The sequence below is a fragment of the Grampus griseus genome (assembly GCF_964374135.1).
Source record: "Grampus griseus genome assembly, chromosome: 3".
Lineage (NCBI taxonomy): Eukaryota > Metazoa > Chordata > Mammalia > Artiodactyla > Delphinidae > Grampus > Grampus griseus.
In genome coordinates, this window is record NC_139019.1 from 63834920 (window position 1) to 63849917 (window position 14998).

General features: G+C 41.6%; 1 protein-coding gene across 2 annotated transcripts in view; it reads left to right on the forward strand.

Moving 5' to 3' along the window:
• Window positions 1-14998, forward strand: part of RASGRF2 (Ras protein specific guanine nucleotide releasing factor 2) — a gene marked incomplete at both ends in the record, with an annotated part of 226854 nt that overhangs the window by 126875 nt on the left and 84981 nt on the right. For both annotated transcript variants that reach the window (XM_082650502.1, XM_082650503.1), the window contains 2 exons: window positions 5532-5657; window positions 8198-8287. In XM_082650502.1, coding sequence (XP_082506628.1) covers window positions 5532-5657; window positions 8198-8287 — 216 coding nt within the window. The remainder of the gene's footprint in view (window positions 1-5531; window positions 5658-8197; window positions 8288-14998) is intronic.

Genomic DNA, 14998 nt, shown 5'->3' on the forward strand with positions numbered 1-14998 from the left:
ACTAGTCTTCCTGGGGCTTTCTAGCATCTAGTAAACTTACTAAAACTCTCCTGAAGAATCCTCCTCTTCCTCCTCCTTCTTTTTGGCCATCTTAGCCATTAAGTGTACAGTTCAGTGGTGTTAAGTATATTCGCATTGTTGTGCAATACATACTTAGAACTTTTTCATCTTGCAAAACTGAAACTCTACATCCATTGAACAACTCTGCATTTCTCCCTCCCCCCCAGCCCTTGGCAACCACCATCTTCTTTCTGTTTCTATGAGTTTGATTACTTTTTTAAAAAAAATTATTTATTTACTTTTGGCTGCGTTGGGTCTTCATTGCTGCGTGCAGGCTTTCTCTAGTTGCAGTGAGCAGGGGCTACTCTTCGTTGTGGTGAGCAGGAGCTACTCTTCGTTGTGGTGTGTGGGCTTCTCATTGTGATGGCTTGTCTTGTTGCTGAGCACGGGCCCTAAGCACACAGACTTCAGTAGTTGTGGCACGCAGACTTCAGTAGTTGTGGCATGCGGGCTCAGTAGTTGTGGCTCGCGGGCTCTAGAGCGCAGGCTCATTAGTTGTGGCACACGGGCTTAGTTGCTCCGCGACATGTGGGATCTTCCCGGACCAGGGCTTGAACCTATGTCCCCTGCATTGGCAGGCGGATTCTTAAGCACTGTGCCACCAGGCAAGTCCCAAGTTTGACTATTTTTTATGCCTCATATAAGTGAAATCACACAGTATTTGCCTTTTTGTGACTGTCTTATTTCATGTAGCATAATGTCCTCAAGGTTCATCCATGCTGTAACATGTGCCAGGATTTTCTTCTTTCTTAAGGCTGAACAATATTCCATTGTATATATACTCCATATTTTCTTTATCCATTCCTCTATTGATGGACATTTGGGTTGCTTCCATCTCTTGGCTACTGTGAATAATACTGCAGTGTACATGTGTATGCAGTTATCTCTTCAAGATCCTGCTTTCCATTCTTTTGCATATATACCCAAAAATGAGATTGCTAGATCATATGGTAATTCTATTTTTAATTTTTTGAGGAAATTTTTGTTTTTGATAGTGCCTACATCATTTACATTCCCATCAACAGTGTACAGAGTTCCAATTTCTCTGCATCCTTGCCAACACTTAATATTTTCTTTCTTTTGATAGTGGCCTCCTAACAGGAGTACAGTGAGAATGTTTCTCCTTTTTCGCAATTTCCCAGAGATTGCATTTTAATTTGGCTAATGCTTAGTAGTATAGGTATTAACTTTTTTCTTGAATAGAGGAGCAAACGAAAAATCTATTCCTTTCTGCATTATAGACTAAGTACATGTCGTAGTTCTAAAGGTCCTCAGTCAAGCTGCCCATTACCCATCTTGATTAATTCTTACACTTACATGGATTGTTCCACAGTGGTCACCAAGTTCCCTAGTTCTGGTCTTTGAAGTCCAAGCCCAAAGTGCATAGTGTTGGTCCAATACCATATCGTAACATCTGTTTGGCCTGCTGTCTCAGATAGAGGTGTGATCACTGGGAGGAATCACTAGTTTTTCCCCAGGAATGATAAGCTGGAAAAAGGTTAGACTTGGGGAGACCAAGATAAATGAGAAAGTACTAGATCAAGCTCCCAGGGAATGACACTGACAAAGGCTGCAAAGACTTGTCAGTGTAGGTGTTGGGCAGAGGTGGGATCAGGGATCATTGTGGGCACAGCTAGCATCAGCTAGAGAGCTTGTTATGTAGCAGCTTGGATCATTTCTGACCAGGGCCCAGCAGATGGAGAGGGTCCATGAATAATGGTGTGGCAGAAATAGTAGGTTCTTTCTCACATTAGAGAAATAGCCAAAGTTGAGGACTTAATGCCTCTGTGTTTCTCCACTGGATTTTCCCCAAACAGATGATTTGCAGTTAGAATTTCAAGGGTCAGTTTATCCACGTGGTTCGCGGGGTAGAAATATGATTTTGCAGTTCCCAGGTCAAGGTTAAATACAGAGCTCCTCTCACTGTGGGAGGTGGGGACATTCCAGGGTTGTGTCCATGTGTGGCCCATGGCACTTGTTGAAGCCCATTAGAGCCAACATCATCTCCAGAGGTGTCCTCTCCTCTGCCCCATGTGTCTTAGTCACGTCTACCCACTAATATGTGCCCCTTTATCTCTCATTTTTACCATGATTTCCGCCCCCCTCCAGCAATCCTTCTATTAAACACTTTGTTTTTGGCCACCTCATTGCATCTTGATTTTTTGTGTGTGGTACGCGGGCCTCTCACTGTTGTGGCCTCTCCTGTTGCGGAGCACAGGCTCCGGACGCGCAGCCTCAGCGGCCATGGCTCACGGGCCCAGCCGTTCCGTGGCATGTGGGATCTTCCTGGACCAGGGCACGAACCCATGTCCCCTGCATCGGAAGGCGGACTCTCAACCACTGCGCCACCAGGGAAGCCCAGCATCTTGATTTTTTTTCTCTTTCTGTAGCTGTCTTCTGATTATTTTTAATGTATTTACTTCCCATCTTGTTCTTAAAAGTATTTAAGGTGGTAGTTCAAAGAGGCACATGGTACACTGGATTAAAACTAAAATAGATAAGGAAATCAGGCAATGGAGGAAAATCGTATGAGGCCATGGGTATGGTTAGTGAACAAGTGAGTACTGTGTGGTCCTCTGCAGTTCCTAAAGTCACTCTGATTTTGGTTCTGAATGTAATCAGTTATGTGATTCATATTGAAAGCTAAGAATAGATTGGTGTGCAGGCACATCTTTTCTTGCTCCTGAGACTTGAGAATAATTTATCCTGTGGATCCTCATAAAAGAGACACTGTGAATAGAAAGCTTAGAATTATACTGGGGTCTAGGGAGCTCTTTGGCATTTTTCTGAAAAGGTGAAACAAAGGAATTATAGATCTAGTTTTTCCTTTTATTTTGCATTGGTATATAGGCAATACTGATCATGAATAGTTCTAGAAAAGTCATGGATGAAACACTTTACTTCAGTGTCAGCCTGACAAGTTGTGTCTGTGTCTGTGTGTGTGTGCGCACGCGCACACGCACAGAATGTCTACAGAAGCCAAGAGTGCTGCCGTATTAACTCTGCTATCTAATCTTGAAAATTCCAGTTGGCAAAGTAAAGGGAGACAATGATCTGTCTTTAATTTGAAAGATGTTTGCGTGTGCTTTGCATAATGGTAACACTTAAGACAGCTGGCAGACTTGAATAAGAAACCCTGTGCCAAGAGTTTGTACAGTTTCTGCTTTTCACCTCAGGATGCAACTCCACAAACCTCATTGCACGAGTTCAGCTTCACCATTAGGCCCATACTGAGGTCGTGGGTCTCCCTCACTACTGTCCAGCTAGACAGTTTCAGGGTACGCTCTTTGAAAAATGCTAGTAACCTTTGTCCAGTTTTATTGTCATTGCAGTTATAATGCCAGCCTTGCAATATATCCTGGCAAGAGAACTTCAAATGACATGAAGGGAAAGAAGAGAAATAGGAAATATCCCTCAAAATGAGCAAAACTGTGAACTTCGGAGGGAAAAATAATGCAGTTGGTTTCACCCCCACCCAGTCCCCAGATCTGTTCCAGGCTCACCCAACATTCATTAGTGCCCCTCTTTCTTCCTACCACGAAGTCCCCACCTTCTGCTATCCTGGGTCCTTCTAAAAAGCACAAATATCAGCCCAGCTCACATCCAGATTCCACCCAGTGGTGAGATCTCAACAAAAAACATAACCAACAGCAGGCAAGAAAGGAGAGCCATGGGGCAGCTCACTCACTGTGTTTGGGTCTCTTACCCCATCAGCGTTCTCTTGGGCCATGGCTGTGCAACCAGTCTAAGCATCGCTGCACGACCCACATCACTAGTGTCTGTTTCTGTATTCTTAGTTTGAAAATTGCCTGCCTGTGGGCTGAAAGTGCTCCCAATTTTAGCATTTGTTTTGAGCCCACATCTGCCCACTCGTTCTGCAGGCAAAGCTGCTTGGCATGGAACTTGACTGAAAGTGAACCTGGCAGAAGGAAACGCTTCTTTCCCCCCACAGTGCTGGCATGGTTTCTCCTCTCTGTAGGTGCCCGTTTGCTTACAGTGTTAGTCTGTGCTTTCCTGTTCTTTCAGTGGACTTTCGGGGCCTGTCCAGCTCTCTCGCTGGGAAGTTTTTTGGGTTCAGTGTAATTGCTGACTAAATGATTTGCTCATTTGCCTCAGAGGAATGAATGGTTGAATCAGACCAAGGACATACATTTGATATTCTGCTTGCTCTTGCAAAGCAGATGCCTTCTATTACTGCATTTTGAGGGAGTTATTTAGAAAATAATAAAACTAACAGCTAAGCACGGATTTTTATGTCTCCATCCTGCATCATTGCCAGCTTGACTGTAATTATGTCATTGGAGGAAAGATTCTAACCATTTCCCTTCCCTGGCCCCTTTGTTTTTCAAAAGAGCTGACTTGGGGCCATATTTCTAAGGGAGTAAATCACATGCAAGTGTAAAAAATGGCTTTATGTGAAGTTATTAGGGATTTTGTCAAGTTTGTTGAGTGGAATCTTGAATGGAATGGTAAAGGGAGTTGAGTTGAGAGTAGCTCTGCTGACAGGCATAAATGGAAAACTAGTGGAGGTGATACAGCTTTTGTCGGTTGATGAAAAGCCCAAGGAAAAAGAAATGGAAGAGTTGTTGGAAATTTATGACATTCTTGTAGTGCTTTTCCTGAAAAGAACACACACAAAGTTGTAATTTTACCTGGTTACTAAGCTAGCGCAAGGGGTGTGGTAATAGCTTAAATGTGACTCTGGACTGTTTCTTTTACTCATGGGATGTTAGCTGCAGTGAAGAGGCACAGATTATCTTAAAAATCTCTCAACTGTTCATTGTAAAAATTTCCACTTGCTTCCTGCTGATCCGTAGCTCTCGGACAGGGCTACCCAATAGAACCTTCTGGGAGGATGGAAATGCTGTTCAGTACTGTAGCCACTCACCACACGTGGCTACTGAGCACTTGAAGTGTGGCCAGTGCAAGTGAGGAAGTGAAATATTCGCTTAAATTGAGTTTTCATTTAAACTGACAGCCACTTTGGGCTCGGGTTACCATTTTGGACAGTACAGCCGTAGATCCTTAGGCAGGGGGGCTCCTTGAATTGTCTTAAGGGAGCAAGCTAGGCAAAGAACTAATGAAGTCCCAATTTTCATTTACCATCTGGAAAAAGTCCCTCTTTTCCCACTCCAAGAAGGGAGAAACATTCTGGAGGGCGGGGAAGCCACTGCATATCCTCTTCTTTTTATCCGTAACATCTGTTGTGTTGAACAAAAGGGGCTTGGGAGGATCAACCAGGCTCAGCAGGGTCAGCAAGACAGGTGAGAAGATGAGCCACAGTTAGACTTCGTGTCGTTAACATTCCGCCAGGAAGAGTGACTCGATTTCATGATAAAGTCCTTTAAAAATGTAGACTAACATGAAATGCTTATTATCCATAATGAACTTTTGTGTTTCCATGCATGATACTGACAAGAAGCTCTTGAATTCATGGCCTGGTTGTTAAAATTCATGATGTTTTAAAGCAGCAGTGCTGGAGTCTGCACCGGTGGACCGAGCAGGAGTGGAAAGCTCCCCCGCGGCAGATGCCACCGAACCTTCACCTTGCAGGTCACCCTCAACTCCTCGGCACCTCCGCTACCGCCAGCCCGGAGGTGAGCGCTCAGAAAGGGACTCAGAAACACTCAAGCGAGGGATGATTCTAGCTCCTGAATCTTTTGTTTGCCTTACTGTTTCACTCCCCGAATATTTTTAGTCTCAGTTATGAAAAGTAATGGGAAGCAAATGTTACTGTAGGACCAAGTAGTAGAAAATAAATGATTAGAGAGTATGTCATTAGTATAACCAATATTTATTTGACCCCATCATTGCATGACACTTTGTGTGGAGTAACCTGAATTGAGAAGCCTGTTCTTAGTTGCTAGTTGATTGAATTTCAGTGCTGGTTTCACCAAAATGTTCCCAGACTCTGATACCTTACCATGAATCCCAGTGTAGTCTGTATTAAATAGGTTCATCTGGGACACAGAATTGTCGGGGGGGACCTTATTAAGAACACTGTTTCAGCTAAAATAAAGTCCAGTTGCATGGAGCGCCAATCTTCATTATTACTAGTGGCAGAATCTGGTATCTTTTCTATAGTTATGAAAATTATAAAACATTATCCCATAATTTGTTTTAGAATATACCAAATGTTTTCTAATTGGAGGGAAGACAGAACAAAAGACAGAAATCTTTTATCTCCTCATTGCTCAAATAAATATATCCAAATTACAGTTGTTTTAGAAATGTTTTCTTCTTTTCTCCTCAAGCCAATTATTTCAAGTTGGAAGAGAAAATTATTCAATTATGAAACCAGATTCACCCTAAGTAACCCATGTAAAACGTAGACGTTTTCTGACTCTCATACTCCTGCTTTAAGTAAGGCAGTTTAGCAAAAGATAGAGTGCATGGCTCCAAAGGGTCCTTTCATTTGCAGCCTTAGCCTCGTGGTGGAAGCTGTTTTCATTGCCATCACCTCCAAGAGAAGCTAGTCTGGGTCAGACTGTTGTCAGCAGATTTGCCCTGATGGATATTAGCCCTTTGGGGCTCCTGGTCCGTCATGGGTCACCCTGACATTTGGATAGCTCTGAAAAACCAAGGGTAACAAGCTAGATTCCCTGGCTTGTTATAGGACTACTATGGAATTAGCCAAATCTCTTTACTCTTCTTAGAGGCTTGGTCAGTCCAAGCCTTGGCAACTTCTTTGACCATTGCCATGTGGGACAGACTCCCTTGAGGTCATTAAACCTGTAAGAGTTTGGGGCCAAAGTCTGTGAAAGCAAAACTTTACCAAGGCAAGATTAAATGCTGTCCACTTGGTTACTATTATTAGAGCTCTGTTTTAGTACGGTCTCTTTCATATGTTTATATTCATTTAAAATGTTTTTAAATTTATGTAAACATCATTTGGAAATCCTCATCCTGTTTGTGGATTAACTAAGTCCTTTGTTTCTTTCCTGATCTGACTAAATCCCAGCGACACAGGAAGAAAGCCAAAATCTGTGATAATACGGTGGATCCAAATGGGGACAGTATCACACATTTTCTCACTGTGTAGCTGAATTTTGCCTGTTCATCTGTCTACTTGCCACCTTGCTTCACAAATGTTTTCAGGCTACTGCTGAAGGAGAGGGTAGAGCTGTTCTTTGCTTTCATGCTTGGGTACATTAAGCAGCTCTTTGCTTCCCCTCTTATTTATTTTAAGCATGACTATATAACTTTAGGGGCAAACTAATCAAAAATCACAGAATCACAGTGAGCTATCTTCACTAAAAGCCTGAGTGAGAAAAACAGTGAGGTTGTCAGCAATATTAGCCAATGCTGTGTGTAAGCGTCTGAGTGAGAGGGGCTGCCTAAAGGTGCCGAGTGCATCCTTCGGTTTAAGAACCCATCTCTGCTTCTAAAGGTACTTTGAGAAGAAAATTCCATCAGTAAAGTGTAGAATATTTTTAAAAAATATTTTTTATATTGAGATAAAGTTCACATACCATAAGATTCACCCTTTTAAAATACACAGTTCAGTGGTTTTTATATATTCACAAGGCTGGGCAGCCATGACTACTATCTCATTCCAGAACATTTTCATCCCCTCCCCCACTAAGGGACCATGTCCTCATTAGTAGTCACTCCCCATTCCCATCTCCCCGCCAGCCCCTGGAAACCACTAATTTACTCTCTGTCTCTATGGATTTACCTAATCAGGACATTTAATGTAAATGGGATCATACAATACGTGACTCTTTATGACTGACGTTCACTTAGCATGATGTTTTCAAGGTACATTCATGTTGTAGTATGTATTAGTACTTCATTCCTTTTTGTGGCTAGATGATATTCCCTTGTATGAGAATTTTTGATTTGGTTTATCACTTCACCAGTTGGTGGACATTTGATTGTTTTTACTTTTTGGCTGTTATGAATAATGCTGCTATGGATGTTCACGTATAAGTTTTTGTGTAGATGTATGCTTTCATTCCTCTTGGGGCTATACCTAGAATGGACTTGCTAATATAGAATCTTGTTATTTGCCTATTAATAAGGACAATGCAGGGTATTTGCATTCATCCAGTGCTGGAATGAAAATGAGAATTTTTATTACGTTATATTATCCAACTGTCTCACCATGCCATTTCCATTCTTTTGAAATAACCAGGACAGACCGCCGACAACTCCCACTGCTCTGTTTCGCCTGCTTCTGCTTTTGCAATTGCCACAGCTGCAGCAGGACATGGGAGTCCACCTGGTGAGTAGGGGCCAGCAGCTGAGTGCAGACACATGGCAATTTATGGTAAATCAGTGGTCCTTGCCTGCCAGCGTCTTGATGATACACTGGGCAGCTTCTTAAGAATGCAGATTCCCAGCCCCCTAAGTCAGCGCATCTTGGCGTGATACCGTCTTTTTAAATAAGCACCTTCAGGTGAGTCTCACACAGGTGGCCTGTGCGTAACCCTTTTGAGAACTTCTGTATCAGAGAAGGATGTGTTATTTCTTTCACGTTGTTTTATGGAGTTCTTTAACCTTTTTAGCCAAATTGTCGAGGACACGTGGTTCCCTTTTAACTGAGTCCAGTGCTGAAAGCATATGCAAGGTGGGAGGGAAGGTTTGTGGAGGGGGCGGGGAGGAGGGAGGGATCTATTGCTTTAGAGGACTCAAAATTCATTTCCAGTAGCTCCATGATGCTTTCTGAGTTGCTATCAGTTAATCTTCAGGGTAAAGAAGTACTTAAAATAAAAGCACGGTATTTTAAATAGATAAAAAATTATATTCATGATCTCTGTCCTCTTCTCTCGTGTGCAAGGAGGACGTTATGTTAAAATAAATCCGTATGTGGTTTAAACAGCCTTGTTGCTGTAAGTATCTTCACCTAAACTAATTCTCTGTGTTCCGGGAGTGTATTTTTGGTGTATTTTGTTAATTAGCCATTGCTCACCTACCAGAGAAGTCCATTTCCAAAGCCTATGAACCTATATTCAACAAGAGTAACTGGTAGGTACTGTCTGTGTGAAATCTAAGTTGAAGTACGTACAAAGAGATATACTATAAGGAACATGAATTACCATAGTAATTCATATTTACCTATCTATCTATCTATCTAGATAGATAGATATCCCATCTGAATGGAAAATCTTTGCACTTTGACTACATTCCACATCTTAGATACTTTACCACACACACTTCACTGGTTGTGGTCAGGCAAATTGGGGATGTTCTTTACCCCAAATATTCCCAGAACCTTCCCCTCAGTTCCCATCAGTATAACACAATACAGCCTGTAATGGTAATAGTATTGATGTCTTCTCAATCCAGTCGGCTTCTGTTGTTGACTACATGTTATAATGATGAACATTTCTTTGATGAGATAATAAAGGAGTCTTCCCTACACTTCCGGCAGAATTGGTTATCAACTGTGATTTGCTAAGACCTTCTTCTGTCTTTTGTTCTCACAAGCTAGTCTGTCTTTGGAAAAAGTGAAATACAGAGCTTCCTCGCAGGTCTCTTAATTTAAATGTGGTTTGTAAGGGAAAATAGTTTTTAGGTCAATTCAGGATGAGACCATTTCCCCATTTGCTGGAGGCTGGGTCGGGGAAGGTATCTTTTTTTCACCTGAGATTGAAGCAAAGTTCTAACGGAGACTGGCTTTCAGACTTGGGCTTGCCCATGCCTGATGGGCCAGAGGATAAAGTAACCACAATAGCCAGGTCTTCCTCACTATCCAAACACTGCTGCTGCTCTGCGGCCTGTTCCTGCTTCTCCCCTGCAGCCGAAAGAGCCTTAGCAAGAAAGCTCTCCTCAGCGAGCCAGCTGAGGAGGGGCAGACTGCTGACTGACGACAGCCAGCACTGCTAGGTGCAGGGTGGCCTGGACCTCCTGTTTTATCACACTGCTGCTGACGTTGCCTGTGATGGGGTCTGGAGCCACATGATTCAAGTTTAGACATACATGACATAAAGGATGGCTTTGGCAGTATCTGTGGCCCCGCTGTCAAGGCAGCAAGTTGCACAGGGGTCGGTTTCGGTGGCTAATGGTGGTACGAAAGAGGGTCTGTTTTGGAGTAGGGATCAGTACGTCCCTGGGGCTCGGCTGCTTCATGGATCTAGCCCCACAGGAGAGTCCACCTGCCTACGAGAACTTAGCAGAAGGGCTCAGGTTCATAGCCACTAGGGCAGGTGGACACGGAACAGAAAGAGAGGAAGTGCTGGGAAGATGATCTGGACTCCTTGGCTGGTCAGGGAGAGGAGAGCCTGCTACTGCCTAGAGAAGCCCTAGACCCAGACAGACAGGTGTCCGAAGGAAGCTAGTGCTACCTAATGTTTAAGTCTCAAACCAGGCCTTGTATCCACTCTCTGAATCAGGAATTATGACCCGAATGCACACTGGAACGTGGAGAGCCTGCAGAGGTGAGCAGGAGGGAAGGTGGTGTAGATAAGTGAACATCTCATGCTCACATCCATTTTTCCAGGCTTCCTGTCTGCTTGTCTGGCTGCAATATGGGACCACCTGGTGGTGCCGCTCTGCTGTGTGTGTGGCTTATAGCCTGAAACAACGTGCCGCCCGGCCAAGCCATGCGGTCTGCAGAGTGGGCTTTCATGTTTCAGGCTCCTCTTCGGATTCCCTCTTGCTTTAATCCTCTCTCACCTCCCTGCCCTCAACCTCTACCTCCATCAAAATACACGGGAATCTGGCAACTCTGGGTTAGAACTGTCAGTTAGTGATTATGCTTTCAAATATTCACTGCAGGCATTTGCACGTAAGCCATTTCTCTTTAATGATTGCTTAGAAGGTAATTTTACTGCCTTAAAAGGTATTTAAATTTAGCAGAAGGATGGACAGAAAATTTTCTTCGCAAAGAGGCCAGATAAGACGTGCATGCCGTAAAGTCAGAGAAAGTTGATTTATCTGTGAAAGGTGGCCTGGTATGTACTCAGGATTGCCAGTCCTGCCCCTCGGGTCTGAGCCTACCTGATTTCCACACACACTGGAAAAGACTGGAATTTCCCCTCTGGTTTCTTTAAGGACTTAGAGCCTGTACTTTCCAAAGATGGGTGTCTCTTCCTTCCATGTCATGCTCCGTTTCCTTGTAGACCAACAGGAGTACCTCTGCTGGAGAGGAAGGAAAGCTTGATCTGTGGGCATGATTGTGACACGATTAATTCTCCTTAACTTCACATTATAAAGAGTTCACAGTTTATTTAGTGCTTGCCTTGCGATTGGCAGCCAAGTTACATTAGGCCCACTGTGGATGGATCCGGGATTTGTGGGGTCTAACACTTACACAGTCTGCCTCAAGGAAAAGAATATAAAATTACAAACCTTTAGAGCACCTCCCAGGGATTTGGAAGAGGCCCATACACATTGAGAGGCCCCGAGGCTTAAGCTTCCTGGTAAATCTGTTTATGAGTCCAGCCCTGATCATTCTTGGAATCAGAGCAGCTTTAGGAAATTTTGATCACGGGGTGGCGGGTGGAGGTGGGAGTGGGACCAGTGATCATCAATCAGTCAAATAAGTGCTAACTCTATAAGTTTTAGCTCTATGCAAGACTGAGACAAAAAAACAGTGAGTCTTATGAGCCACCACACTGGCTGAAATGTACTTTCAAGCATCTGCTCAAATTTAGGAGCTCTGCATTAAAGTAGAATTAAAATCTGTGCCTTTCAGATGGCTGCTGATACAGGGAATCTGCAGGTGCAGTTTGGATATAGTTATGATATGAATAGAAATGCAAATCCAATAAATACACATATCAGGGCATATCATGGTGCTTACTATATACCTAAAGCTCTGGGATTAATGATAGGGTTTATGAAATGATCTAAAATGAAATATGAAAGTGTGAGGTGGGTTATTTTTATGAGAGTAGAAATAACGGCAGTGGAGGTACTACAAGCAACTCTTGATTATCTGTGAAAAGATTATAGGTTTTACCATTCTATGCAAGTCAGAGTAAATTAACAAAGTAGAGGAATGACTGAATGCATTTATAGGAAAATTAATGGCACAGTTACAATTGCTTAGAGAAATAATGAGTTCTTTACTGGTGGTGACTTTGTACTTGTAAAATAGATCATTCATAATCTGTTTTTTCCTCTGTTAAACCACTCAGGCTTGTGTAGCCAATAGTAGATCTGAGCTTGGTGTGAATTGGGCTTGGACTCACTTTTTAAAATACCAATAACTGGTCCCACCCCCAGAGATTATGACTTGATTGGTCTGGGTACATCTGGGGCATCAGGATTTTTAAAGTTCCCTATGTGATACTTATGTGGAACCAAGATGGAGAATCACTAAACTAGATGGAGAAGGTGTATTTGTTCCTTCTCTGGTTGTAGCATTCCTACAACCAGTTTGAGACATATTTTTTATTGTTTTTTTTTTCCAAAATATATAAAAACCATTTTACAATAAAAATGTCTTAATACAGCTAGTTGAATTTTGGGAGACAAAATGTATCTCATTTACATTTTTTAATGAAAACATTATTATCACAATTATTAATGAAAAACAAAGAGCTTTGGCAAACCAAATGTAAGTTAACAGTGATTCCAAGTCTTACTTTAAATTCCTTATTTATTTTTAAGTGTCATGGGTACAACATTGTATTTCAACTTATGTATTCACTACTGTGTACTCACCATGGAAAGTTTAATTTCCATCCATCACTATGCAGTTGACTCCCTTTACCCATTTTACCCTCCCCCATGTCCCTTTCCCCTTGGTGACCATTAATCTTTTCTCTGTATCTATGTTCGTTTTTGTTTGGTTTGGTTGTTTATTTCATTTTATTCTTTTTGGTTGTTTATTTTATTTTATTTTTTTATATTCCTCATATGAGTGAAAACATATGGCATTTGTCTTTTTCCATCTGACTTATTCCACTTAGCATAATACCCTCAAGGTCCATCCACATTGTTGCAAATGGCAAGATTTCATCTTTCTGTTATGGCTGGGTAGTATTGCATTGTGCATATATATTACATCTTTATTCATTCATCCATTGATGAGCACTTAGGTTGTTTCCATATCTTGGCTATTGTAAATAATGCTACACTGAGTATAGGGGTGCATATGTCTTTTTGAATTAGTATCTCCATTTTCTTTGGATAAACACTCAGAAATGGAATAGCTGGATTATATGGTAATTCTGTTCTTAATTTTTTGAGGAATCTCTATACTGTCTTCCATAGTGGCTGCACCAATTTACATTCCCACCACCAGTGTATGAATGTTCCCTTTTCTCATCATCCTCACCAACACTTGTTATTTCCTGTCTTTTTGAGAATAGTCATTCTAACTGGCGTGAGGTAATACATCATTGTGGTTTTGATTTGCATTTCCCTAATAATTAGTGATACTGAACATCATTTTATGTGCCTACTGGCCATCTGTATGTCTTCTTTGGAAAAATGTCTACTCAGATCCTCTGCCCATTTTTTAATCAGGGTGTTTGTTTTGTTGTTGTGGAGTTGTATGAGTTCTTTATATATTTTGGATATTAAACTCCTATTGGATATATGATTTTCAAGTATCTTCTCCCATTCGGTAGGTTGTCTTTTTGTTTTGCTGATGGTTTCCTTTGCTGTGCAGAAGTTTTTTAGTTAGATGTAGTCTCATTTGTTATCTTTGCTTTTGTTTCCCTTGTCTCAGGAGACATATCCAGAAAGATACTGCTAAGACCAATGTTAAAAAGTGTACTGCATATGTTTTTTTCTAGGAATTCTATGATTTTAGGTCTTACATTCAAGTCTTTAATCCATTTTGAGTTGATTTTTGTATATGGAGTAAAATAGTGGCCTAGTTTCATTCTTTTGCATATGACCGTCCAGTTTTCCCAATACCATTTATGGAAGAGACTATCCTTTCTCCCATTGTATGTTCTTTGCTCCTTTGTCATAAATTATAATTGTCCATCTATATGTGGGTTTATTCTGGGCTCTCAACTCTGTTTCATTAATCTGTGTCTTTTTTATGCCAATATCATGCTGTTTTGATTACTATAGCTTTGTACAGTTATACCTCATTTTATTGCACTTTGCTTTATTGTGTTTCACAAATACTGTATTTTTTACAAATAGAAGGTTTTTGGCAACCGTGTGTCGAGCGAGTCTATCAGCACCATTTTTCCAACAGCATTTGCTCACTTCATGTCTCTCTGTCACATTTTGTAAATTCTCTCAATATTTGAAACTTTTTCATTCTTATTATACTTGTTATGGTGACCTGCATTCAGTAACCTTTGATATTACTGTTTAATTTGGGGGTGGTCCATGAACCACACCCATATAAAGATGGTGAATTTAATAGATAAATGCTGAGTGTGTTCTGGCTGCTCTACCGACCTGCCATTCCTGCCTCTCTCCCTCTTCTCAGGCCTCCCTGTTTCCCTGAGACACAACAATGTTGAAATTAGGCCAGTTAATAACCCTACTGTGGCCTCTAAGTGTTCAAGTGAAAGGAAGAGTTGCATGTTTCTCACTTTAAATCAAAAGTTAGAAATGATTAAGCTTATTAAGGAAGGCATGTCGAAAGAGTAGATGGGCTGAAAGCTAGGCCTCTTGCACCAAACAGTTAACCAAGTTGCGAATGCAAAGGAAAAGTTCTTGAAGGAAATTAAAACTACCACTACTCCAGTGAACACGTGAATGATAAAAAAGCGAAACAGCCTTATTGCTCTTATGGAGAAAGTTTTAGTGGTCTGGATAGAAGATCAAACCAGCCACAACATTCCCTTAAACCAAAGCCTAATCTAGAGCAAGACCCTAACACTCTTAAATTCTGTGAAGGTGGAGAGAGATGAGGAAGCTGTAGAAGAAAAATCTGAAATGAGCGCAGGTTGGTTCATGAGCTTGAAAGAAAGAAGTTGTCTCCATAACATAAAAGTGCAAGGTGAAGCAACAAGTGCTGATGTAGAAGTTGCAGCAAGTTATCCAGAAGATCTAGCCAGCTAAGATCATTAAT